Source organism: Lutra lutra, chromosome 2, assembly GCF_902655055.1.
Source record: "Lutra lutra chromosome 2, mLutLut1.2, whole genome shotgun sequence".
Taxonomy (NCBI): domain Eukaryota; kingdom Metazoa; phylum Chordata; class Mammalia; order Carnivora; family Mustelidae; genus Lutra; species Lutra lutra.
This window is the reverse complement of record NC_062279.1, coordinates 38,831,794-38,858,290: the sequence shown is the minus strand read 5'-3', so window position 1 is coordinate 38,858,290 and position 26,497 is coordinate 38,831,794. Positions and strand designations below refer to the sequence as shown.

The 26,497-nt window shown below is 39.4% G+C and overlaps 1 protein-coding gene across 4 annotated transcripts; it reads right to left on the bottom strand.

Moving 5' to 3' along the window:
• Positions 1-1,478: 1,478 nt before the first annotated feature.
• GOLGA7 (golgin A7) lies at positions 1,479-19,921 on the bottom strand. 4 transcript variants are annotated; one of them, XM_047717171.1, is made up of 6 exons: positions 19,784-19,921; positions 19,089-19,220; positions 13,388-13,540; positions 6,575-6,676; positions 5,450-5,517; positions 1,479-2,892 (listed from the first exon to the last, which is right to left on the bottom strand). In XM_047717171.1, exons 1-5 carry the CDS (start codon positions 19,793-19,795, stop codon positions 5,479-5,481), a joined length of 438 nt encoding a protein of 145 aa, XP_047573127.1. In that variant the 5' UTR covers positions 19,796-19,921; the 3' UTR covers positions 1,479-2,892; positions 5,450-5,478. The 4 variants fall into 4 exon arrangements, with proteins under 4 accessions (XP_047573127.1, XP_047573126.1, XP_047573129.1 ...); XM_047717170.1 differs by having other exon boundaries at positions 5,450-5,512; positions 19,784-19,914; XM_047717173.1 differs by lacking the exon at positions 19,784-19,921 and adding an exon at positions 19,452-19,585 and having other exon boundaries at positions 5,450-5,512.
• Positions 19,922-26,497: the final 6,576 nt, after the last annotated feature.

Genomic DNA, 26,497 nt, shown 5'->3' with positions numbered 1-26,497 from the left:
TTTTTAAAGTAGGCATTCAATTCTTACAAGGCTTGGAGGCAGAATTTCACAAAACCTCACATCTGCACCATTTGAGATATATGGGAAGAACTTAAGTCTTTAAGACAAAGAGCTATAACCTGTGTTACAGTCATGTAATTCTGTGTTTACTCATTTTGAAGCAAACTTGATCCAAGAACTTAGGTAGTACGGAACCTACATTTTGACATTCACAATTCACTGGACATATTTGCTATCTTGTACACATTTCCAAGTTTTGAGTACTGTGGTGTACTATTGTAAAACCACTCACGACAGCTTTGCTGGAAGAATAAAATCCTTCACAATTACACATTTGCAGATTAAGGTGGGTCACTGTGTAATGCTTATATTTATTGGTTTATCTTCCAAGCAAGCACTGATGAGGATGGGGATCACTTATGGGGAATGTCAGGGATCTACAGAATAAAAAAAAAAGGGCAAAGGACGAGTTGGAGGGTTACGCAGTATTTACAGACCTATGTACTTCAAATTTTTTTGAATGTAATTCTTTTCCTTTCCCTGGGAATTCCTGTCTACAGGAGAAAGGTCACTTTCTCCTACTGAGAGTAGTTATCTCTGTGCAAAAAAGCCTATTCTAATAGAGTTTAAGCCACAGATCTCTTTCCAATCTTGTAACTTTACAAGAGGGAGTATACAAGTCAAACACCTCAAGATGTAGTGAAGTAACTGGGCTAATTACCCGTCAGCCTGTATCTTATTCACTTAGCAAATATGCGTATTGAGTAGGTGTATCCCCCTGCATGATGATGCTTATGAGTTAGGGACAAATGCAAGGGTAACTAGAAACCACCTCTGCCCTCATGGAATTAGAAGGATTAGGATGGGGAAGGAGACGTATGGCAAGGGGAAGGGGAGATCATTGTATATAAATCATACATAGCACTAATACTCTGACCTCCCTTATATGGACTTAAACAACAAAGTGAAAAATAAAGCATGTTACTCTTGCAAAACCATGACTTTATGGTAGGAGCCAGGCAGGATCTTATGGCCTTCTTTATGAGTACCATTTCCTGTTAGTGTAATTGGGTAGGAAAAAGAAGTTGACTTTTATAAAGAAAAATAATCTCATGAAAGTCAGAATATGGACTGTATTTTATAAGCAGTTATTCTCTACTAATGCATTTCATCTTAAAAAAGTCATCAGATGATCCAAGATAGTAACAATAACTGATAGTTTATTTTTAATGAAACATCTTTTTATTTCTTTAATTGAATACATTTTTGACTCTAAGGGATGATTTCTTTGTTTTTATCTATTTAGCTAACATATCTGTCTCTTAGGAGATAAAGCATGTAAAAAGTGGAAAAGTGTGATGACTGTAAGATGCTTGCTGGAAAACATTAAGCTGCACCGATTCTAGTAGTATTGTTTATCTGCGAAATTTAATGCCGTATCACTTTACCAAACCACACCAGATATGACACAGAGACAATTTGTTTAAGAAAAGTTTTACTAATGTGTTCTTATTTCAGCAAAGTTATTGCAACAGGTTTAAAAGGCAGACAGACACACTATTACAGGCTCTAAAGTAACAAAGGAATTTCATACAATTAAAATATTACACAGACTGATGAGATTTACTGAATAACTAACAGATCCATAAAAGAAACTAAATCTGAAAGATTAAATCCAGTATTAGCACCTACAGTATCTCTGAAAGTAAAACTTTTAATTGTTTCATTCTCTCCTAATATATTTCTGAACTTTCTCCCAAAAACAGTGCTCTCAAACCCCAAAGATGAAGGAAGGGCATAAGAAACCCCGATACTAAGAACATACAGCCAAAAGAACTTGAAACACTGACTCAGACTTGAGAGTTTTAGTTGGAAATCATTTGACTTACTGTATTTGAACCAATCATAAGATTTCTGTGCACTGAATACTGTATATGAGGAAAGTCTATGAATCATAAGGTTTGCCAGTAGGGACAGTTAAAAATTAGCAATATACAGTATTATTCCTATCAAATTTCTTTTCTCATAAGTTATATTCATAACAAAACTATAATTAAAATATTTATTATACTTGCTTATTACACATTCAGGGACACAGCAGGGACATTTATGTTTGATGGTTTAGCATCCACTTTATTGTGCTTACTTATTTTTGTAAGGAACACGCAACACATACTACATCTTCCCAACATTCAAGGTAATGCAATAATAACAAAATTCTCCAAAGAAAAATAACTGGAAATTGCATTAAATACTGCTTTAATTAGGAATAATTACTATCATAAAACAAATAACATCATACATTATTTTTCCAATGAGTTTCAGTTTAAGAAACTGAACAGCAGAAACAGATCTTTAAGATTTTAGTCATGGCAAAACTGGTAGTTCTTTGAAATCTGGGAGATGCATTAGCAAAACCACAGACACAGCCTACCTTTCACCAAAATCCTGGAGAAAAGCATTTTATGAATTTGAGGGAAATAAGACTGAACACTGGCTGAGATGTGACTGGAAGTCGAGAGCCACCTGGGAAGCTGACCCCTGGAATGAAGAGAACCACTGGTACTGGTGGCAGATAAGAAAGAAACTTTGTGTTGGGCTAACCAACGGCCTATTTTATTAATGGCTTTGAATAAAAAAAGTGAAATGCTTCATTGTGTTTTCTCAGAAACTAATCAGAAGATTACAGAGTCCTACACAATTTGGAGACACAAAGTGGATGCTGAGCGACTAGAGGTCACTCCAGGTGTGGAATCTTAGAAAGTTAGTCCTTGGAGTAAATGGCACCGTGGCTCTGGCAGCAGATACAAAGGAATGATGCTCTGGAGAGGAGGTAGGGGACACTCTGCGATCGGCCAGTGGATAGATGAGGGTCCCAGCTGGAGGTGGGATCTGCAGTCAGATGCGAAAAGTAGAAGTTTTAGAAAGGGATGCTAAAATAACCTCTACAACATCTCCCCTACACCAGCTCACAGGGGCTCCTCAGTTCTAACAGAATACTTGGATCTGTACTAATTGACTAAGCAACCACATAGCTCAACAGTCTAGAAACACAAGCCCTGGATATTTCAGTCTCTGAACAATCCTGTTACAAGAGGCAGGCAGCACAGCGCGCGCTGAAGCAGTGAGTCTGGGGCCAGGCCACCTTGGCTGCTACCTACTAGTCTTCGGTCTTAGACAAGTAACTTGGGTTCTCTGCGCCTGACTCTCCTCATCTGAGAAAACTGGAATAATAGTACGTACCTTGTAGGGCCGCTGTGATGATCAGTACTAGGCATTGAGAACAGTGCAGGTGCAGAATGAGCACCCACAAAAGTTAGCTATTTTTATCAGTGCTCATTTATTGTGACCAAGTAATGATTATGTTCCAATTTTTAAATAAAGACAATTCAAAGAGAAAACTCTATCAGTCTTTAATAGAGTGATTTTAAACCTCTTTAATAAAGGCCATCTCCATGATTTGTTTGTTTTTTGGCTAAATCATTAACTCTCGTGTAATTCTTCAACCTGCACAGAAACCTTAGAGACTTAAGAAAAACCACAGAACTGAATTAATTATTCTTACAGTATCTCCCCCTCCACCAAGACCTCCGCCCATACTAGATCCTGGGCCTGAGGAACATGCAGCTCTAAACTGAACAGAAATATTTGCATTCATGAAACTATCCAGAAGTTCCTAATGTAAATCTTTCCCATTTCAAAATTTCACAGTTGCCTGGCTATTGATAGTTTAGTCTCTGGTGTGTAATTGCTCAAAACCCCACACCACCCCAGAAAAACATTACATTTAGCAATAATAGCTGCAGAATGAGTCATGACAAATGGGTTGTGCCAAGTCAAGGCAGCTGCAATCGATAAAACAAACTTATTCCAATAGCACATAACAAAAACCACACATTAAGGTTCCTGGTTGCTCCACTGAGAAGTGTCAGTTTGGAAACTGTACACGACAAAGTCTATGAGCAAGTAACACTAAGTGTTCCCAAACAAGACCTTTTTAAAGAAAGGAAACACATGGCAGAGGATGTCATTATTTAGATTTTGGCTTTCAAAGTCAAAGAATTCAGGTGCCACTTTTACTAGTGCTAAAAGACGGCAGCTTTGGAATGTTGGTTGGTTTATAGGATCTGATAAATTGTACAGGGGAAGACAAAATGTATCTTTTAAGAAAGTCTTGAAAAAGAAAAGGGGAGGGTAAACTCTTAGAATAATCTGATGAACTCTCCCCTCTCCCTATGTTTCTTCTGCTGCAAGTACTTATAGGAGATATGGTGTAAAAACAGGGGTTTTGGGGCGCCTGGGTGGCTCAGTGGGTTGAGCCTCTGCCTTCGGCTCAGGTCATGATCTCAGGGTCCTGGGATCGAGCCCCGCATCGGGCTCTCTGCTCAGCACTGAGCCTGCTTCCTCCTCTCTCTGCCTGCCTCTCTGCCTACTTGTGATCTCTCTCTCTCTGTCAAATAAATAAAATCTTAAAAAAAAAACCAAAACAGGGGTTTTATGGTTCACCAAATTTGGGTTCATATCCCAAACTGTGTTAAACTGAATGACTCTGAGAACACTGCTCCATCTATTTGTACCTCGGTTTGCTCATCTCTAAAATGGAGGAAATACTCGGCACACTTTTTGTAAGGAGACATACCATTCGCAGAACACCTGGCACAGAGCAGGTGCCCTCGAAACGGCAGTTATTATTACTGTTGCCCTTGGAAGGAGGAGCAGGTCTGGATCTGTTTCTGTGCTCCCTGTTAGTGACAAACACCTGCAAACAGTCAATTAGGAAAGTACAGCAGCAGAACACTCTCTGTAAAAAGTATAAATGATTGGAACTGGCAGAAATGGTGCAGTATGATTTTCTGTTACTTAGAAGGCTGTACTAATGGACTATGGCTTCCACATGATTCTGCATCTACACTCCTACCAGTATTAACTGATTTGTTTCTCATTTCTTCAAGGTCATTATATGGATACAGAAGAACATAAATGTTCTAAACAAAAGAATTAAATTTATGGTTTTAACCACCAGGGTAAATTTTCTTCTATAGGGCAATGAAGTCACTTAAATAAAAGAAATAGTCAGAATCTCCCCTCCACTCTGAAATGTTTCTTTGGTTATTAAAGCCATTCATCATACAGGCAGGGCAATAGCGAAAATGATTTTTATATGCAAAATGTCTAGGATTGTTTCGAATATTAAAACAAGACCCCCTCCCCTAAAAAAACACCCAGCAAAACAAAGTAATAATAAAACCAGTCTGAAAACAATACAGAGGGGGAAAATCAGGATTAAATTCTAGATCACCAAATAGAACTTTATGTTAAATATACATTTTAAATCTCAAGCCAATACACAGAATATGTCATTATCTAATCATTTATTTGCCATGCAGGGAAGAAAACTCACTCATGCTACAAATGACAAAAACTGCACATAAATCATATAATTTTTTACCTTTAATTCTATGGTTTATCTTCCACTGCTCATGCCTCTGTCTTCATAAATGGTGATTTCAATCTAAACAGCATAGCTGTTAAAAAAACACACTGGAGAACGGAATGTATAAAAGGGGACTGCGGAAAGATGATGTGAATGATCTGCGCAGACTTTGCTTTCAATTTCCTTCGCTCATTTTTGAATTATTAGTAATTTCTCCTACTTAAGTTAGACGTGATGCTTTCTCCAACTTGCAAAAAACTTTAAGAAATCTAACTGCCTGTAGTACTCTACATGTAATTCCCCACCCCCACCCACCGCCCCCAAACGTTTATTTTTTGGGAAAAAGAATTCTGAAAAAAGATGCTATATTGTAGAACTAGGGGGTTCTTAGCTGAGAACTGAAGAAGGTAATGAATTCAGGGGTTCAAAATGCCCTGTAGTTATCTGCAAACTTTTTCTTGGGAGAAGGTTCATGACCTCTTAAGAGTTTAAGAACCACTGCCACAGAGTATAATAAAACTGTTGAAATTATTATCAGCCGGAAGGCCTGGGATTATCTGACCTCGGTTTTTAAAAAAATTTATTTTACTCATGATTCCAGTTATCAAGCTAAATTAGTTTCTTTGCAATTTTATTTACCAAATTCACTTAGTGAGTTTCAAAGCTTACTGCCTCTAAAAATATGCACAGTATGTCAAAGGTAATGAAATTATACATCTGGCAGCTGTAACTGATTTCAACTAGTCCAATGAACCCATGGAACTGCAATTCATTTGGATGACAAGTCTCACCACACATTATGAGTTTATGCATTTCAAAGAAGCTTTAGGTTCAGAGTTTCTGCAGCTGAAATGCATTACTCATGCCACCCCCATTATTACTACAAGATGCCCTCAGAACCACCAGGAAAGAAGGTAACCAGAATATTAAAAAATCCGGAGACCTGCACAAAGGAAGGAGACGTGCTTTAAGAAAAATGTTGGAGACGGGAGGATTAAGGAGGGTAAGCAATTCAGAGAAGGTTCCTAGGGCAAATACAAGAGAAGGGACCTAAATTCTCTCTAGTTGATCCCAAATAGTACTGTCAAAATTTTCTTTTTATAGATATTTAGACTTTATGATCTGGACAAAAAAAGATACAACTCGAAGTCCTCTCTCAATGGGATCTGTCAGGAGGAGGCCTTGGGGAGCATATATCTTCTCATTCTGCTCTTGAATGTATTTGGACACTTTCTTCAGAACCTGATGGAAGGAAATACCATAGCTTTTAACAAATGTCATCAGACTTCCCATTAAGTATTAGCTGGATCTCAAAATACTCAGGCAGTGGAATTAGCTTTTAAAACAAGAAATGGGGGGCACCTGGGTGGCTCAGTGGGTTGAGCCTCTGCCTTCGGCTCGGGTCATGATCTCGGGGTCCTGGGATCGAGCCCCGCATCGGCCTCTCTGCTCAGCAGGGGGCCTGCTCCCCCCCCCCCCCGCCTGCCTCTCTGCCTACTTGTGATCTCTCTGTCAAATAAATAAATATTTAAAAAAATAAATAAATAAAACAAGAAATGGATATTTGCATGAAGGGACACAGCTGTGAGTATTTGGCACACACAGGTTGTGTACAACATATGGCACAGCCTGATGGACTCTGCAAGTCACACAATCTTCAATGCGGCGTTAAGTACCAGTGCGTACAAAATCATGAGCGCCAGCCCCTCCTTCTAACCTGCTGTCGTCTCAATCCTGGATATAGAGAAATAAGTAGGTGATTATATACACAAAAGTTGGTGGTACTTTTCTCTTTCCCACTCATCAAGTGTTGTTATTGTGACACCAAGGTACTTCTTGGGCGTTCCCTTTAACACTTAAGAACGGCTGCTTCTCTCCTTTGAATGTTTTCATCAATTTTAAGTAATGATACAAAGTTGGCCCATTAACAAGAGATAGCCCAATTAGTTTAAAACTTAGAAGTTTATTTCCTTTGTAAAGCATGTGACAGCTGCTATGGAGTTTCTGAGGACAAGCGTCTTATATCCTTTCCACCACTGCATGTAATGCTACTCTGTAGTCTGCTCTTGTGTCCTTGATGGGAACTTTGGTTTATAAGTTTAGAATTAAGGTTGTAAAAGTCAAAGCAAATGCAGACAAAAGCCAGATAGGATACAAAGGAACTTCTGGAAATTGCCAAATCTCTAGCTTTAATAAGGGCAATTCTGAGACAGATAAGGTAGAAGAAAATAAATCTTAATAGCTATACACAAAATCAAAGAGTTACATGTTTTATTTCAGATTCAAAGTCATCATAACCCTTTTTTGGCTCTAATGTTCAAAAAGGCTTTGATCCAGTTCTTTAATTACTATACATTTTCTTAGATTCATACTATCAGCATATGCTGAAATCTTGGATAAATGTGATCACGACATAAGGGAAAAAAAGAACTGTATGAGGATAAAGTTAGAGATTAAGAAACAAATTAAGTATGGGTCTATAATGTACCAGGGCAAACTAACAAAATTAGGATGCTACAATTTAGGTGCTGTAGTATAAGCTGATTTAGAATTTAAAACACTAAGTTTGCATAACAAATCTTATTGAAGGAAAAGAAAATTTAAGTAAGTTTATTCAAGTTGCATCTTTGGGAATACTAAATTTCATGTTCTAAAAGAGCATGGTGTTATTAAAAGAGCAATCTGCAGGGTTCTTCAGGTAGTGAATTAAGAATACCAATTCTAAAGAAAACTTTTTTTTTCATCTAATTATCTGAAGTAATAATACAAGTATCATTCTCCTATTTTCAACTCCCAAAGAACTTGAGTGATGTTTGGTCTTTTATAGGCAAAAAAAGAAATCTTAAGCACTATCTTTCTATCAGTTTGTCAATCATGCTAAAATAACGAATAGAAGGAAGTAGCCCATAAAGGTGCCCAACTCAGGACCCTCAATCTTCTCTCCAATTTCTTCCTCAGCTCACCTGCCAGAACTGGAAATTGGAGAGTTGGTCTACCCTTACTCCCATTCATTTCCACTACAGGGTACAGTCAGAAAAGTGCTTGCGTGGCTGGTTTCAAAGAAAGGATTCCTTCAGAACAGCTTTTCCTCCTCTCTCCTTGGGTACAGGTTACCAGCAAAGAAACAGCATGCCTTTATTTGATTCAAGGGTAACTCTGTTGTGCAAGGTTTTTATTTAAACATTAATAACATTCATGTGCACTTAGGTATCAGTTCAGAAAGAAAACAATGTTTCTTTTTGCATAAGCTCCAAATCCTCTTAAACCACTCTGGTGAAGGCAGGACTGTCTTAAACAAGATGCTCTTAAACTCTTAGTCTCTTTAGCAACAAAAAAGCATTAACATGAGTAAACTCATACTGCATCCCAGGCAGGATAAAGTAACGTTCTTACTCCCAAGAAACTTTATGTTGACATTTTAGCCATAGTTTATTATTTTTGGTAAATCAATGTCAAAACAAACTATAGTACTCAACAAAATTATCTGTTATCCTTATACCCTCAATAAAACCTCAATCTCTATAATATTTACAAAGCTAAATACAATCAAACCTCCATAAAGACTATTATCCTCCTTGAGAATATTAAACTGGAGAGACCCTCAAGAAAAAATACAGACATTCAAGAAAAAATATCCTAAGTGAAGCTAAGTGAGAACAGCAGGATCTTAGTACTTTCAGAAATAACTAGGTTGCTTCCAATTTATTCCTTTTACAGATTATAGCATATAAGCAGAAGGGATGTTATGAAAAAGGCAGACAGCTACTGAGAGGAGAAGCTTCTACAGACCCATTTGTTCCCTAATTATAATGGGCAGCAACAATAGAGAAATAACACTGAAGTCTTTATCTTCATTTTAAATCAATAAACAGCACATTATAGGAAAAAAAAGCATGATTGTTCTAGTGAGTTTTAAAAGGCTTATTTACAATTTCAAAAAATTTAACTCACATGACAAAGTGTAAGCACTATTATATTTGGCTTACTATTTGTAGACTAAAAATTTTAGTGTTTAGAACAATACAGACTAACTGACCCAATCCTGTCCTTTCATAAAGTGGAAAATAATAGTACAGAAATTCTGAAGGGACAAACTGGAGATTAGGAGGGCAGCTGTGTTCTAGTATCACTGTATCAAAACTACAAATATACATTTACTATTTTCTTTTAAAAGTGTAAGTCTTAATTAGCACCATTCCAGTTATTCATTTGGCATCATCTAGTTACTTATGTCCAGTTTCTAAAATAAAATCACCCACTTCAAAAAATGTGGCCACACCTTAAATTTTGGTTTCTTGACTAATTTTATTTGGTCCCCTTTTTTTTTTTTTTAAAGATTTTATTTATTATCTGAGAGAGAGCAGAGCAAGAGTACATGAGTGAGGCTGGGGAGGAGAGGGAGTAGCAGGCTCCCCACTGAGCAAGGAGCCCAATGTGAGCTCGATCCCAGGACCCCGAGATCATGACCTGAACCAAAGGCAGATGCTTAACAAACTGAGCCGTCCAGGCGACCCTAATTTTATTTGGTCTTTACTTGCTTTACAATATTCCGTATAAAGAAAGAAACCTTGATTAGACTTACAAAGTAGTACCTTCTATATCGCCTGTGAATCCAAGGTAAAACATATATTAGGACCAATTTCCACTCTATTCCTGATACAGAGAACTTCAAGATTAATAATCAAAGGGATATTTATTTGGAGCTGTAGGCTCCACACCCAAGGTGGGGCTTGAACTTAAAACTCCGGTATCACAAGCTGCATATGCTCTACGAAATGAGCTAGCCAGGTGCCCCCATAGTTAAAGGGATTTTAATTAAAAGCTGCTAAATGTTTTAAGCAGCTAAATTAAGTTAGCAACTGCTAAAAAAGATTACTTATGCCTAGAAAACATATATATATATACACACACACACACACACACACACACACATATATGTGTATATATACACACATATATATGTATATACACTAACTTAATTTTTAAATTCATCTTAAGAGAACACTATTATACATTTACCATATGTGAGGAAATACATTAATTCTAACACCCATTTTACAGTTGAGAGCTCAGGCTTAGAGAGATTAATTTGTCCATGATCCCATAATTAATGTAACTGACTTGGCTAGCACCCAATTACCAATTTCTTTTTACAACTGACATTAGAAGGAGGTATCTATCTATTTCAGCAAATGCAAATGGATAAATAAAAGTTAATTAAAATTTTATCAACAAATGTAAAAGCTATAGTGAAATGACAACTCAACTGTCTAATACTCCACTAAGCATGAACAAAATTCTCTAGAAGTTGTAATTCTACCTTAAATTGGTCATGTCCTACACTTCTTTAAATGAACATTCCCCCATGGACTACTTTCCAGCCATATGAATTCAGCCTGACCCCCTCCTACATTCAGTTCCTCGTCAAATCTTGGTTCCACTATCACCGTAGTCCTTGAATTTGTTCACCTCCTTCCATCTCTACTGCTCCATTCCCTGTCCAAGCACTCATCATCTCTCGCCTGGATTTCCATGGAGCATCCTACCTGGGTTCCCTACTTCCACTTTCATACTTTTTTTCCCCCCTAAAGAGATTGCTTTAAAATGAATATCTGATCATATCACTCTTCCACTTAAAATCTTTGAGTAGTTTCCCCGCTGCACTGAAAATAAAATCCGAACATCCTTCTATGGACTACACACTCCTACATGCTACAGCTCCTCCTAACCTCTCCAAATTCGCTATGGCCCCTCTCTCCTCTCCTTCCGCACTGGCCTTCTTACAGTTCCCTGGACCCATCACGCTCTCTGGACCTTAGCAAACACTAATCTCTCTACCTGAATGGTCCCAGGATTTGCATTCTTCATGTAGCCACTTATAGGTTACCACTTCAGAGGCCTTTTCTGACCACACAATCTAAATTAGGTCTCTCCTAATATTTTCTATCACAGGAAAGTTTGTTTTCTTCAAGATGCTTATCACCATTTATAATTTAGTTGGTTTCGTTTCCTTTGCATCAGTCATTACCACTAAATTATAAATATCACAAGGTCAGCAATCATGTTTGCCCTATTCTACTACATCCCCGGCACACTGTTTAGCACATTGTAGGCTTTCAATAAATATTTACCAAATGAATGAATCCCCTGTCCCTTCACTCAGCGAATGTACTATTAAAGAGAAGCTGCAGACTGAAAGCTGATACTGATCCTTTAAAACTTCTGATTTTTGAATGTTGAACAGGAATGAAAGTTAGCTGCTTCTCTGTATGATATGGAAAAATATATATTAACTACTAATTTAGTTATTTAAATATACCCTTTTAGTAACACTAAGACAGTTCATGTCAGGATGCTAATGAAGCATATGGCAGTATTTTTAGCCAGTGACTCTCAAAAATACTTCAGCTGCAACTGTATTTGCTTTCCACTATATAGAGTCCATGACAATCACAGGGACACTTCTATTAGGTGAGGTATAATCTGTAATACAGATATCCTTATAACATTTTAGTTGCTAAACATGCTCAAAGTTAAATGATATATTAGGGGTTTACTGTGATTAACTTAAATTCCTTCAAAACGCATTCAGTGAGTGCCTAAAACATCTCAGGGCATGGTGGTGGGCATGAAAAGGGACACGAAATGGTTAAAGCACTGTCCCTGACCCAAGAAAAATACATCCTTGAAGGGCAAATGAGAATGTAAACTGTTACATTCCAAAATCAAGACAGGTTAAGTGCCAGGAAAAGAGACATAAACAAAATATTGTGGGGATACAAACGTGAGAAAGAATTCTGATTTGAAGAATAAGGAAAAGTGAGATGACAGGAGGATCTAATGGACTGGGGAGATCTGAATGGGGGAAGAATGGCACTATAGGTGGAGGAAAACCTCAGAGGTTGCCTGGCAAGAGAATGAATCTGGCTGAAAGATAAAGTAAAGAAGGGGTGGGAGACAAAGCTGGAAAGATAAGTTGGAGGTCACTTGGAGAAAGGGCTTGGACTTTATTCATTGTTAGTAAATGAGAAGCCAGGGAAGGCCTCTGACTTTGTAAGAGTACTAGAGGAAGTAATGCAGTGATTTTTGCTTTTTTTTGAGTGCATGCGAGTGGAGAGAGAGGCACAGCAGGAGAGAGAGAGAGAATCTCAAGCAGACTGTCTGCTGAGTGCAGAGCCCGACACAGGGCTCAATCCCAGGACCCCGAGATCATGACCTGAGCCGAAATCAAGAGCTGGAGGCTCAACTGACTGAGCCACCCCACTTACATAGTGATTTATGAAGGCAGCAGCAGATGGTTTGGAAAAATAAGAGAATGGAAGAAATGAAACTTGTCAGACTATTTCAAATAGTCTGAGAGACAGGTAATAAGGGCACATATTAGAACAGTGGCAGAGGAAATCATGAAAAGTTAATGAATGAGAAAATGGAAGATATTTCAGCTTTGACAACTGATAATTTCTTCATCCTCCACACCTTAAGATGGTACTGAAAAAGGCAGGGTGCTATTACACAAAATGGGGAGGTGCGAGGTTTGCCTTTTGGACACCGAAGCTGAGAAGCCGGCAACACCAGATCCAGCAGGCAGATGGAAAGAGAATATAAGAACTCAGGTCGCAGGATAAAACTGAAGACAGAGACTTGGGAAAACAAGAGGATTCTCAGAAAGCTACACAGAATGAGAATATAGATTTTCCACAGTCTTCTTAAGTGTAAGCCAATTTGAACACTGGTATGTCAACTTCATGTTGACTGATCAATTTTGACCAATTTCTGAAAGACTCAGGATTCTTTACTATGTGCTCTAGACACAGGAGCAACAACAAAATTTGAATTATTATTACTATACATGCTCCTTTAAGTTTAATGGCAACTGTCATCATGTAAACATGTCAACAACTCACCTTTTTTTAATGATTTTAAGAGATTTCGTGAAAACAAAGGTAGCCTTACCTTCTCATAATGAGTTTCCATGCATAAGAAGATGGTGTATGCTGTTAAACAAGCCAAACAGCCTTCAAGATAGGATTGGCCTCCAAGCTTCTCTGCTTCTGCATACAGGTTATTCAGAGTTCGAACTGTTTCTTCAAACTGCTGTCTATCAATCTGTATGGAAAAAAGAATTTAAAAATAAGTTTTGGAAAAAAAAGATCAACTACTCACTAATGCTTGCTATCACTAATTTGTTCTGCTATTTTGTCAACATTCTTATCCACTAGTTGGCAAACATTTTAGGTGATGAAATGGGGATCTATGTTACTAAAACTGCTTAGTCTTTGTTTAATCTTATCTCTCTTATGGACACTGGATAACTTCAAGACTCAAGACAGTATCTCTTTATTCTCTATACTGAGTATCAAGTAACTTCATAAAATGATACAACCCTGGGGTACCTGGGTGGCTCAGCTGACTGTGTGTCCGACTCTTGGTTCTGGCTCAGGTCATTATCTCATGGGTTATGGGATCGAACTCCATGTTGGGCTCTTGTGCTCAGTAGGGAGTTTGTTGGAGAGTCTCTCTTTCTCTCTCTATCCCTCTGCCACCGCCCTCCCACCCTGGCCCCTGCTCGTGAGTATGCTCTCTCTCTGAAATAAATCAATCTTAAAAAAAAAATTATATAATCCTTCCAACTTTCCATTCACTTACATCAACATTTTCTGAGCACCTACCATCAGATAGGTGTTAAGACAGCTTAGAGAAAGATGAGTAAGACACTCTTAGTCCTCCAAGAGTTGACAGTCATGAAAGCAGAACAGGTATGTAAACATAGAAACATAATAAATTGACAAAGTACTATGGTGGAGGCATATGGTGGGGGCACAAAAGGAAGGAGATGGTCTCTTTATCTCAAAAGAGCAGGTAATCTTATTAAAAGTTTTTATCTAAATTCCAATTAGTGTAATATTAGTTTCAGGTACACAAAAGAGTAATTCAACACTTTCATACAACACCTGATGCTCATTACAAGGGCACTCCTAATCCCCATCACCCATCTCTCTGATCCCCCCACCTACCTCCCTTCTGGTAACCACCCGTTTTGTTCTCTATAGCTCAGAGTCTGTTTCTTGGTTTGCCTCTCTCGCTCTTAAGAGCAAGTAATCTTAAATTAAGTCCCTAAACATGGAATCTACTGAAAGTTCACAGAGACAAAATCTCAAACTACCACACAGGTCTTCACACCAAGTCATTCCTATTACCTTTCTATTCAGTGACACCACTATCTCACATTTACACTAACACTGTCATCCATCTTCACTTTAATCTCCTGCTTTCACTTTTTTTCTCCTAACTTTGTAGATTTCAAACCTCAAAGCTTGTACCTTACAACTTTTATCCATTAGCGGAGTATTTCATGTAACACTGTCATTCTTGGCAAAAAAAGACAATTTATCTGTCCTTAATCTAGGCCTTCTCTCACACATTTGCTTTGCTCCTGAAAGGAGTAACTCCTTATATATAAATTCTATCTTTTATGAAGTCTTTTTTTTTTTTTGAGACTCTTAAAGCAGGCTCATGCTCAGTGTGGAGCCTGACATGGGACTCAATCTCACAACCCTGAAATCATGACCTGAGCCAAAATCAAGAGTCAGAGGCTTAACCCACTGAGCCACCCAGGTACCCCACTTTTGTTAAGTCTTTCTATAGAAACAGACTGGGAAAAAAGTCAAATAATTTCAATATACAGTTTGAGACAAAACAGACCCAAGAATATAATTTTTAAAAATGTATAACAATTGGGGCGCCTGTGTGGCTCAGTGGGTTAAGCCTCTGCCTTTGGCTCAGGTCATGGTCCCAGGGTTCTGGAATCGAGCTCCACATCTCCACATCTCCACATAGGCTCTCTGCTCAGCAGGGAGCCTGCTACCACCCCCCCGCCCCCGCCTACTTGTGATCTCTCTCTCTCTGCCAAATAAATACATAAAATCTTAAAAAAAATGTAAAACAATTAATGATCATCACCTTTAAGCAGTTAAAATCCTTTGAGTTAGAGGCAGTTGTAATTACTGTTTTGTCCTTTGTATGGAGAAACTACTGAGGACTCAAAGAGCCAATGGCATGAAAAACTTTAATATGAGCTTTAAAGTGGTGGCAGCTCTCCTGTTTTTCAAAAGGAGCTACTTTTAATTTCCCAGAATATTCAGAGTTTCTGACAAGGGTTGGGTGGGTGGAGATGGGCTAAAAGTCAGGGTAGCATTCCTGCGCTGAGCCACCACTTGCAGAATGGTCATCTGGGGAATCTATGTCAGAGTTCTCATTCCCTGAAAATGGACTTTGTTCACTTCATGAACAAATATTTATAGCAAATTGTTATCTTTACTAGTTATGGCCAAGTTAACACCTTCAGTTTGTCACATTGGCAAATCCACAAAAGTCTAAATAATTTAAAAAATGCACATTTGATCTACCTAAAATGTTATGATCTGATAAAAGTTCTATGAATTATTTACATTTCTTTGGATACAGTGTGATTCAAAACCATGGGATCCAACTAGGAGACATTTTATTTCCTTTTAGATCAGAATTACTAGCCATACCAGAAACATGAATTCTTAAAAAAGTTATTCCAAGATTATAGTGCTTTATAGGATGGAGGCAAATCATAGATTATTAAAAAAATATCCAAGGTGAAGGATTTTTTTTTAAAAAGTTTAATAAAAAATTTAAAAAGTCAATAATTTCTTTGACAGTTTACTAAAAAAGAAAAGAGGGTAAAAAGCATGCTAGGCAGCAGTAAAGGCAAAGGACTCAACAGAACAAATGCGGGCATTTTTCTCTCACTCCACTATGAAGAACACTTGTCAGTGCTGTCCTTTGGGTACTTGAAGACTGATATCAAAGCTACATCAAAAACTGGGAGATTTGTGAAGTGGGAGCCAAATATAAATTTGAAACAATAAGCATTGAAAATCAGGAGAAAATAGGAATCAGACTCATTTTCCCAGAACTTTTATTTCCTGAACTATGTGGTAGGAAGCATGCAGCTGAAGCTTAAAGTGATCATAAGTCAAAGGTAACAAGTCAAAGGTAATTTCCACCAACTAGGTATAGACACATATTTTTAAAGGTATGTAAGGGAAAAAAATGCTTCAATTATAGATCACTCATTTCTCTCCTACCAAGGGTGCCCAATGTGTCTGTATTTTGGCTAAAGTGAGAATAAAGCTTTCTTCAGGAACTGTCCTGGCAACAAAGTACTTAAGCATCCAAGCATTACATTCTAACAGGCAACAGAAAAAGTAAACTTGTTAGAGGTGCCTGGGTGGCTCAGTCGTTGGGCCTCTGCCTTCGGCCCAGGTCATGATCCCAGGGTGCTGGGACCAAGCCCCACATTCGGCTCCCTGCTTGGTGAGAAGTCTGCTTCTCCCTCTCCTACTGCCCCTGCTTGTGTTCCCTCTCTCGCTCTATCTCTCTCTGTCAAATAAATAAAAATCTTAAAAAAAAAAAAAAAAAAGTAAACTTGTTATAGGCAGAACTTGTCCTTACTCCCAGATTAAAGGGTACAAATGTATGTGTGTTTAATGCTTTAAAGTAACACAAAACATTTGTATATTAGTTTCTTCCTCTATTAAATTGCCAAGTGTGATGTTCTCACAAAAGGAAAATCAGCCCCAGTGGCAGGGCAATTAGTAAATTTCTAGGGTAAGTCGTAGAAACAAAGACAGAAACCTTTCAATTTTCCATCAAACAAAGCAAGGAAAATTTAAACCTGTAATTTAAATTTGATTTCAAGCATTAAAAGAAAAATCAAAGCTCTCCTAAGCAGTTTAAAGTATAAACTAGTGTTTTAACCCAAACATTTAAAAAAAGAAAAAAAAAAAAAAACAAAACCCAAACCCCTCAAAGACACAATTGAACAGCACCAAATAACACTCCATATAGTACTCAGAGTCACAAGCAGTTCTAGGCTATAATCTGAAGTCAAAGAAATAAAAGGACTAAAGAATTTAGAAACATCAATTTCCTGTAAGAATCAGTGGATCTGTGACTACATTGTGTTTCTGTATTGACTATAAAATAAAGGCTCTACCACACACAGAGTGGAAGGCTAATGTTTGATTCTGATTACATGTATTTGGCTCAGTTATGCACTGGAAGTTTGACTTTAAAACCTTTAAACAAAGGGGTCTTGTAACATCCAAGTTAGTGTGGTAAATAGTTTACACTCTGATTTAAAAGTACATAAATAGCGTAAGAGTATAACAGGCTTACAACTAAAACATCTGCTTCATTTCACACAAGCCCTAACATGTAAAACATGTTAACTGTGATGTTAAATTATTTTAAAAATAACATTCAGTAGCTCTAGCCAACAGGCAACTTGCTCAATTTCTACCTCTTCGAACCAAGGTGGAAATGGCCACCCAGTGTCCAGCTGAGTTAACCCAACATGGAGACATAAACTACAGCATTTATACGGCATTTCACAGACAAGTTACTCTAAAAACCATCTTTAGAAAGCATACCTGATCTTTCATTTGCACTTAAAGAAACATACTTAGGTCACTAACCTGACCACAGTAAAATGTTGAAGGACACTACAATTGATATACACTGATTTTCCAAAGTTGGCAATCAGGTAAAACCACCTACCTATTACAAGCTGGTTTTAAAGGACTGCTACACATTTCTCTAGTACAGACTCATCTACACCCAATTATCCCATGACCAGTATTTCTTACTCCCACACCCACAGTGCACCTAATCACCTCAGTCCCTCACCCTCCTCACCAAGGTGAAAACAGCACAAAACCTGCTCCCATCTAACCAGAAACTGATCTCTAAAAAGGAAACAGAATGTAGAGTAACATGGATCAAGACCAAAAGATCTTTCTTCAGGTGGGTAAACACATGCAGGTACAAGAAAACACACACACACACATGCTCACTTCATTGCACTTCTAAAATACAATACAATGATATTCCTCCCCTCCCCCCTTTAGTCTGAAGGAGGAGGAAACACAGCCAGCCCATTCTTCCATTTCTGTATGCAGGGTTGCCTAAGGGACCTATATCCTGATGCCAATTTTGATATGCAAGTCAACAAAACACAGGTGGTTCCCAGTGATCGCAATTGGAAATGACCGCTCTAAGGCCTTGTTCTAAGACCTTTCCATGTCCAGGCCAATCTAATGCTCTGCGTTTTTCAGGTTCCGAGAAGGCCTGTCTGCACTGCCTGGCATAGCAACTTAAATAAACCCTTTGTGCCGAGCAGTGCGACCAGCACAATAGTCACAAACGCCAGTCACGAGAATGATAATTACTCTTCCTGGCTAGGGAGGAGGATGCAGCTTACAACGTGCTGAGTTAGGTGGCTTGGAACCTCAGGAATTAGTTTCTCATCACTGCTGTCAATAACCCGGGATGGAGGTGGAAGGGGACAGCCGGGAAGAAGACGGCAGGCTGGGTACAGACTCCCGGCATGGGCACCACAGAGTTCTACACGGTCATCACACCGGGGGCTTGGCCTTATTCGTCCTCCTCCAAGCACCATGTCTTGCTTAGTGTTAGTGGCCCCTTCTGACCAAGGCTCCTTTGCCTGCCCCTCCCCAGAGCCGCGAGACACTCAGCGGGCCCGGTGTCGACCCATACTCCCTCCCGTCCCTGAAGAGCCCTCCCTCGCCCCAGAGCAGGTGCGGGGAGTCAGTCTACGTACCCGGTTCTCCAGCTCCGCGGGGAACTTGGTCTGGAACTGGCACCGTGTGCCACTGCTGTAGTCTCGCTGAATGAATACCTTCCCGGACACCGGGGCCTGCTGCGGCCTCATGGCGAGGACAGGACCGGCGCGCTGCGGGTTCGGGGTGGGGGAGGGTAGTGGAACACCAACCAGGGTCAGATCCCCGGCCTGGACCCAGGACTCCAGCCCGCCAGCCCCCCAGCCGTCCCCACAGGCCAAAGCGGCCCAAGGCCTCCCCCGCCCCACTTCCCTTCACCCATACTGTCACCGCAGGCCTTTAGCTACAGCCCCGGCCCAGGCCCCGCGCCCCCCACAGCCCGGTTCGGCCCGGGAAACACGAACCCGCCTCCTCTGCCCTCCAGCTGCACTCGCACCGCCCACGTCGTCACTTACGGCCTGCCGCAAAAGGCCTCTTTCCCCGCCCCTCAATTCGGCCTCCTGCCTCAAGGCCAGGGCCCACCCTCGCCCCGGCCGTAAAGCGACTCTGGTGAGGCTGCGCGGTGCTGAGTAGAGGCACGCCCAGGGGGCGGGGCCCGGGCCGATTCTTCCTCCCTTCCCTCCCGGAAGAGTCAACACGGAAGGAAAAGGCTGGGCGGGGAGGGCTGCGGCGTTGGGAAGGACTGTGGAGGCTGGACTCTCCTGGTGGTTGCGGAGGTCTAAGACTCAGGACTTCCCCGTGGTGTCATATCCGTGTTGTGTCATTTCCCTCGTAATGGTCGAGGTAGTTTTTGATTACTGATGTAATGCGTCATTTTCCCTCTTGATTGGATGTCCTAGCTTACACGTGGGACACCACCCGACTTTATACAAAACAAACTGCTACAAAACACAAATTTGGAGATGGAAAGCAGACCTCTCGGGGCCCTTTTGGCAAGGTGGCGGGGGAAAGAGAGGACAAAGAACCTGCTTGGGCTTTATTATCAAGATCCCTCCTCCAAAATCTCTGAGGTATAACCGTTCCTCCTACCCCAAAGATTTTCATCCCGCGCTCCAGTCTACATCCCTCAGGTGGCCTGAGAGGACAAGCGGTTCTCCTTTCCTTGACCCCTGGCGCTCTCACTTAGCATCCTTTTGCAAGGCAAAGAAACCCCCGTTCCCCTTGTCTGCTGGTGCTTGGGTGACAGAACTTGTTTGCACCACTGTTTCATCTTGCCGTGTGTGTGTGTGTGTTTCTCTTACTGTATTTTAAAAAGAGTTTTATGGAAGTATAAATAGCATACAGTAAACGGAACATATTTGAAGTGAATGATGTAGTAAGTTCTGACATGTATACAACCATGAAATCATCATCTTAAGGTTGTGAACATTTATTATCCTCAAAACGTTCCTTTTGCTCCTTTGTAATTCCTCTGTCCTGACCTTACCCAGCTCCTTTTCCAGAGGCACTGATCTGCTTTCTGTTACTATTTATCAGTTTGCATTTCCTTGAATGTTACATAAAATGAATCACACAGAATGTACTTTTTTTTTGTTAGTTTGTTTGACTTCTTTCACATAGAAGTTATTCAGAGATTCATCTGTTGTTTTATCAAGAATTCATTCATTTTTGTTGTTGGATAGTATTCCACTGTACCGGTATCCTATAGTTTGCTTATTCATTCATCTGTTGATGGACGTTTAAGTTGCTTCTGCTTTGGGGCTATTACAGATAAGTTGCTATTGGACATTCATCTACAAGTCTTTGTATTGACATGATTTCATTTCTCTTGGGTAAATATCTAGTGTTTAACGTTTTAGGAAACTGCCGAACTGTTTTCCAAAGTGGTTGTACCATCTTACGTCTCCACCCCAGGGGATGAGAGTTGCTCCACATCTTTGCCAGCTCGTGTGTAGAGGGATCTTCTTGTGCTTATAAATTTCATTTTTCATGACTAATGATTTCAAACATCTTTTCATGTACTTATTTGCCATCCCTATATCTTCTTTGATGAAGTATCTGTTCAAGTCTTTTTGCAATTTCTTTGTGTTTGTTTTCCTATTATTGAGTTTTGAGAGTTTTTAATGTAATCTAGAGAAAAGTCCTGTATCAGCTATATGATTTGCAATCTTACCCCCCCCCCACCCCCCGTGGCTTGTGTTTTCATTCTCTTAACATATCCTTGGGTTTGCGGGCATTAGGGTGTAGACATATCTTGGGGAGGGCAATATTCTCCTATCACAGGTATGGATTTAAGTCCATTTTTACCCCTTATATAATTATCCAGTTATTCCAGCACCATTTGTTGAAAAGACTCCTCTTTCTCTACTTCGTTGCCTTTATAGCTTTGTCAAAAAATCAGTTGTTTGTGTGTGTGTGGCTATTTCTGGATTTCCTATTCCATTCCATTGTCTGACCCTGTTTTACATTAAATGTCTACTAGTGTTTGTCTCTAAAGTTGATGCTTCTTTACTGATTCAGTAGAAGTTGTTTTCCTACATACTCAATATTTCCATTTGGGAACATCCTCAAACAGGTAGAACAGTCTCAACTCTTGAACTAGCAGTCTAGGGGAGTAGACGAAGAAACAGCTTTCATGGGGCACCTGGGTGGCTCAGTGGGTTAAGCCTCTGCCTTCGGCTCAGGTCATGATCCCTGGGATCGAGCCCCGCATTGAGCCCCGCATCGGGCTCTCTGCTCGGCAGGGAGCCTGCTTCCCCCTCTCTCTCTGCCGGCCTCTCTGCCTACTTGTGATCTCTGCCTGTCAAATAAATAATAAATAAAATCTTAAAAAAAAAAATAGAAACAGCTTTCATACATTGTGTAAAAGGATAGTATTTCTGAAATATTTTTCTGTATATTTTGTCTTTAACTTGAGGTTTTTCCCTGTAGCCCCTGACCACTAAGCCTCGGTGGTGAAACATTCATTCATTTTTGCCCCCAGGAAACAGGAGGGAAAGTACAATCCAACTGTTGATACTTGAGAAGAACCTGGGTGAAATAGGAATAGAAAGGCAATAAGTCATATTAGAGTTGTGTCTACTCTCCTTCCCATACATTCATATGCCTATACTCTTTCAGGAAGAATGTGGGATTGAGGGATAGTGAACACATTGAGGATGCTAGGGCAGGGTACTTTGCTCAATGCTTCTCAAGATTTAGGCCAGAAGTCCCTCTTTTGGCATAGAATAGGGGAACCGGAGCAACACAGGTGCCATGCCGGTAGCAGATGAGAGCTAAGGCTGGTGGGCCAGAGATAGTGCCTCCAAATATCCTGTTCTGTAGTCTGGGAAAATCAGAGCACCCTATGTGGAAGTGCCAAGAGATCCAGTGACATGGAAGGAGCCTGGGATGGGAATAAGGAGGCTGAAGAATGGAAGGACCTATGGCTGGCCATGCAGACTTCCACACTGCGGGCAGCAGGGTGTTCAAAAGGACCAGGTGGCTTTTGCCATGCCTCACTGAATAGCAGCACAAGATTCCCGGAGACTAGGCAGTGCAAGCCAGACTCGAGATGTTGCCAGGACAGTAACCCAGTTCTCTTTCCCACAAATCAGAATGATATACAAACTCCTCTAGGACTTGGATTTCCTCCAGGGGAAAGAGGAACTCGAAATTGACTGATCTCAAAACCTAACCCATATTTTAAAAATGCTTGGAAGGGAAGTTTTCTTGAATGGACAAATTTAAGGTTCTCCCCCCTGCTCTTGCTACAAAATAGGAGGAAAGAGAATAAAGAGAAAATAAAGTTCTATTTCTTTAGCACACCTATCCCAGCCTATAAATTTCACCTCTTACAACCCACATCTGGAAAGCTGTTCCCCAAAGATGTGAAATTTGATCTTCCATACAAATAGGCTTTAGCTGGGTGAGGTGGGCTCTCTACTGACTTATGTTTCTTTTGGGCCTGGTGATTGCGGCTGAGGTTTTGTTCTACCAAATTACTGAGGGAGGTAGAAGTGTGACTATGAAACTGTTTTTCTCCAGGCAAAATTAGTTAAGACTGATCACTGATATACTTTTACCCAGTGGCTCCCAAACTGCTTTTCTGCCAGAAAATCAGATATTAGGAGTGCCTGATAACTGCCAATCACTTTGAAGAAATACTTTCTTAGTTATGCTTAGATGAAGGACATGGTATAGATAAAACATTTCAGTTTCTATCAGTCTTCATTTTCCTCTTCTTCTCCTTCCTTTCCTCTGTCTCTTCTCCTTCAGTCGATTTACTGTTAGTGGTATTGAATGGTCTGTAATGGTTTCAACCTATTCTAGGCAGTTGAACACATTTTGGAATTCCATACTACTAATTCATATTTAGTTAGCATATTTGGTTTTCGTTATCAGAGAAAACAATAACTGTGGTGAGAAGCTGCCCTTGAAAAAGGGATCCAAATAATTCCTTGCCTTATAGCAGAAACTTCACCGATAGATTTCTAAGGACTCTAGGAAATATTTCATAAATTTTTCACATACTGACCTTTTAATGCCTAATCTAGTTTCCTTCTCTGGTTTAAACCATTTCCCTTGGCCCATATTTAGCTAGGAGCTTCAGTTGTCTGTTTATTTCTGAAGATTAGTTTTTCTGTGTTCCAGTCATAGCCTTGCTTCCCTGCTTAGAAGAATAGAACATCTTCCTAACATCTACTGGATCGAACTCTGGTGTTAAATCAACTGATTTTACATAATTTAATCACATGGCTCTTTTTTTCTCTTACACGACCCTTTCATTTTTAGTTAGGCTACTTGTTTACTGACTTTCTGGGATCCTCTCCTATTCCCTCTACTGTATCTTCGCTTCTCCGTTCTGCCTCCTGGAGTGAACCCTGACATTTTCTTAGCCTAAATTAAATCTTATTCTTTCCGTACTCACTTCACATTCATTGTGTTGTTCATTCATTCACTAACACATTCATTTACCAGATTTCCCACCTTTTTTTGGAGCTTTGGTGAGTTGCAATTGTATATACTTTGTACATATTCATTTGCATATATATAAAGTATACAATGTGATGATTTGACATGTGTATAATTTGTGAAATGATTACCACAACTGGGTTAATTAATATATCTATCTCCTCACATAGCAACCTGGTGTGTTTGTGTGTGTGAATGTGTGGTGAGAATGCTTAAGGTCTATTCTCTTAAGCAAATTCTAATTATGCAACACATAATTATTAACTATAGTCACCATGATGCATATTAGATTCCCAGAGCTTATTCCTCTTGTAACCCTTCATTGTACCCTTCAATCAACTTCTCCTCATCTCCTTGACCTCTAACCCCGGTAATCACCATCATACTTACTCTCTGTTTCTGTGAGCTAGACTTTTTATTTTTATTTTTTTAAGATTCCACATAACAGTGAAATCATAAAGTATTTGTCTCTGTATTTGGCTGATGTCATTTACCATGATGTCCCTTAAATTCATTTAGGTTGTTGCAAATGGCAGGATTTTCTCATGACTGAATAATATTCACATCATAATAATATATAAAAAAACATTTTCTTTATCCATTTACCTGACTAGGGACATGTAGTTTTTTTCTACATCATGAGTATTGTGACCAATGCTGCAATTAACATAGGAGCACAATTATCTCTTTGAGATACTGATTTCGTTTCCTTTGGATATATTTACAGAAGAAGGATTGCTAGATCATACAGTAATTCTATTTTTAATTTTTTGTGGAAACTCCATCCTGTTTTTCATAGTGGTTGTACCAACTTACATCCTCATCAACAGTGTGGAAGAACATTGTTCTTTTGTCCACATCCTTGTCAGCACTTGTTATCTGCTGTCTTTTGATAAAAGCCATTCTAACAGGTGTGAGATATTATCTCATTGTGGTTTTGATTTGCATATCTGGGGCGATTGATGATGTTGAGCAACTTTTCATGTACCTGTCGGCCATTATGTGCTTTTTTGGGAAAATATCTATTTTGGTCCTTTGCCCATTTTATAATTGGATTATTTATTTTTTTGCTATTGAGCTGTATGAGTTCTTTACATATTTTGAATATTAAACCCTTATCAAATATATGGTTTGCAAATATTTTCTCTTGCTGTGTAGATTGCTTTTTTAATTTATTGTTTTCTTTTGCCATCAGAAGTCCTTTAGTTTGAAGTAGTCCCACTTGTTTATTTTTGCTTTTCTTGCTGTGCTTTTGTTGTCATATTCAAGAAATCATTGCCAAGACCCATGTCAAGCAGCTTTCCCCCAGTGTTTTCTTCTAAGAGTTTTATGGTTTCTGGTCTAACTTTGGCGGCATTCCATGCAGCTGGGGAAGCTGGGCACTCATTCACAGGCTCTCACTTTCCCTGTGGGAGAAATCACAGGCTGAGAATATCTCTCTTGGCACTTAGCTGTGCCATTTTGGGGGAGACGTGATGCAGGTGAAATGAAGCTGTTCCTTTTATCCTCTTCAATATGTCTGATCTTGGATTATTTTTTCTTTAAAGGTGTGCTGGAATTTCTCCTCTGGACTCCCAGATTTACCCAAAGATACTGCTGTCCATGTGTGATTGTGAAAATTGGTGTTCTTTGGGGGAAAAGATAGTAGAAAACTCCTATTTTTCTATTTTGCTGATGTCACTCCTTTCCTGTAGGTGTTTTAGAACGACTTGAATTTCAACCTGCAAAGCAGTTCCAGGTGTCAGTGTGGTTATTGCTTAGGCCCTGTGACCTCTAAATTTAAAATCTTACAGTAGATTTCTGTAGTTCTTGAGGGTTGGGTGAAGGTTAGAAGTATCATCCTGCTTGGCAACCATGGAGCATCACATGGAGCCACCCAAGGCTTCTACAAGAGTGAAGGGTTGGAGAGGCTTCAAATGACAAGAGATCGTGTCTTGTTGGAATTTTCTCTGGTCAGAAAAACGGACGTGTAGAAGGATTGTTGATTGTTTTTTCTCCTCTAAGATAGTTTCCAGCTGGAAATTATGATGTCCTCTTGGAAACTGGGGCACAGATTGTAATCAGTAGCATCTTGCAATCACATGTCTCATGCCACACGTTGTCAGTGCCTGTACATGTGGCCCTTAGTTGCTATTTCTGATACAGGAATAGAGAATTCAGCCTTCAGTGGTCCAGCTGATCTCACTCTCTAGATCTATACTGACTCCTATGCCATACCAGGTACATGTCAAAGCTTGGGATACAATTTGGATAAGACATACCCTTGAGCTGCTCACAAACTAGCAATGAAGAATACCAGAAACAAATTCCTCTAGAAGTATGGGGTAAGTAATATAATAGCAGACAAATCCTCTCTAACTAAACTGTATACCCTACCAAGAGCTTCCCTTCCTTTACATTCCCCTGAGCACTTCTGAATACCACGTGTGCTATGTAATTAAGGACTCCCTGTTGTGACCCCTTGAGATTGCTTTCTTTATAACTATATATATATATGTGTGTATATATATATATGTATATAATATATATATTTATTTATTATAGAAATAATAGAATT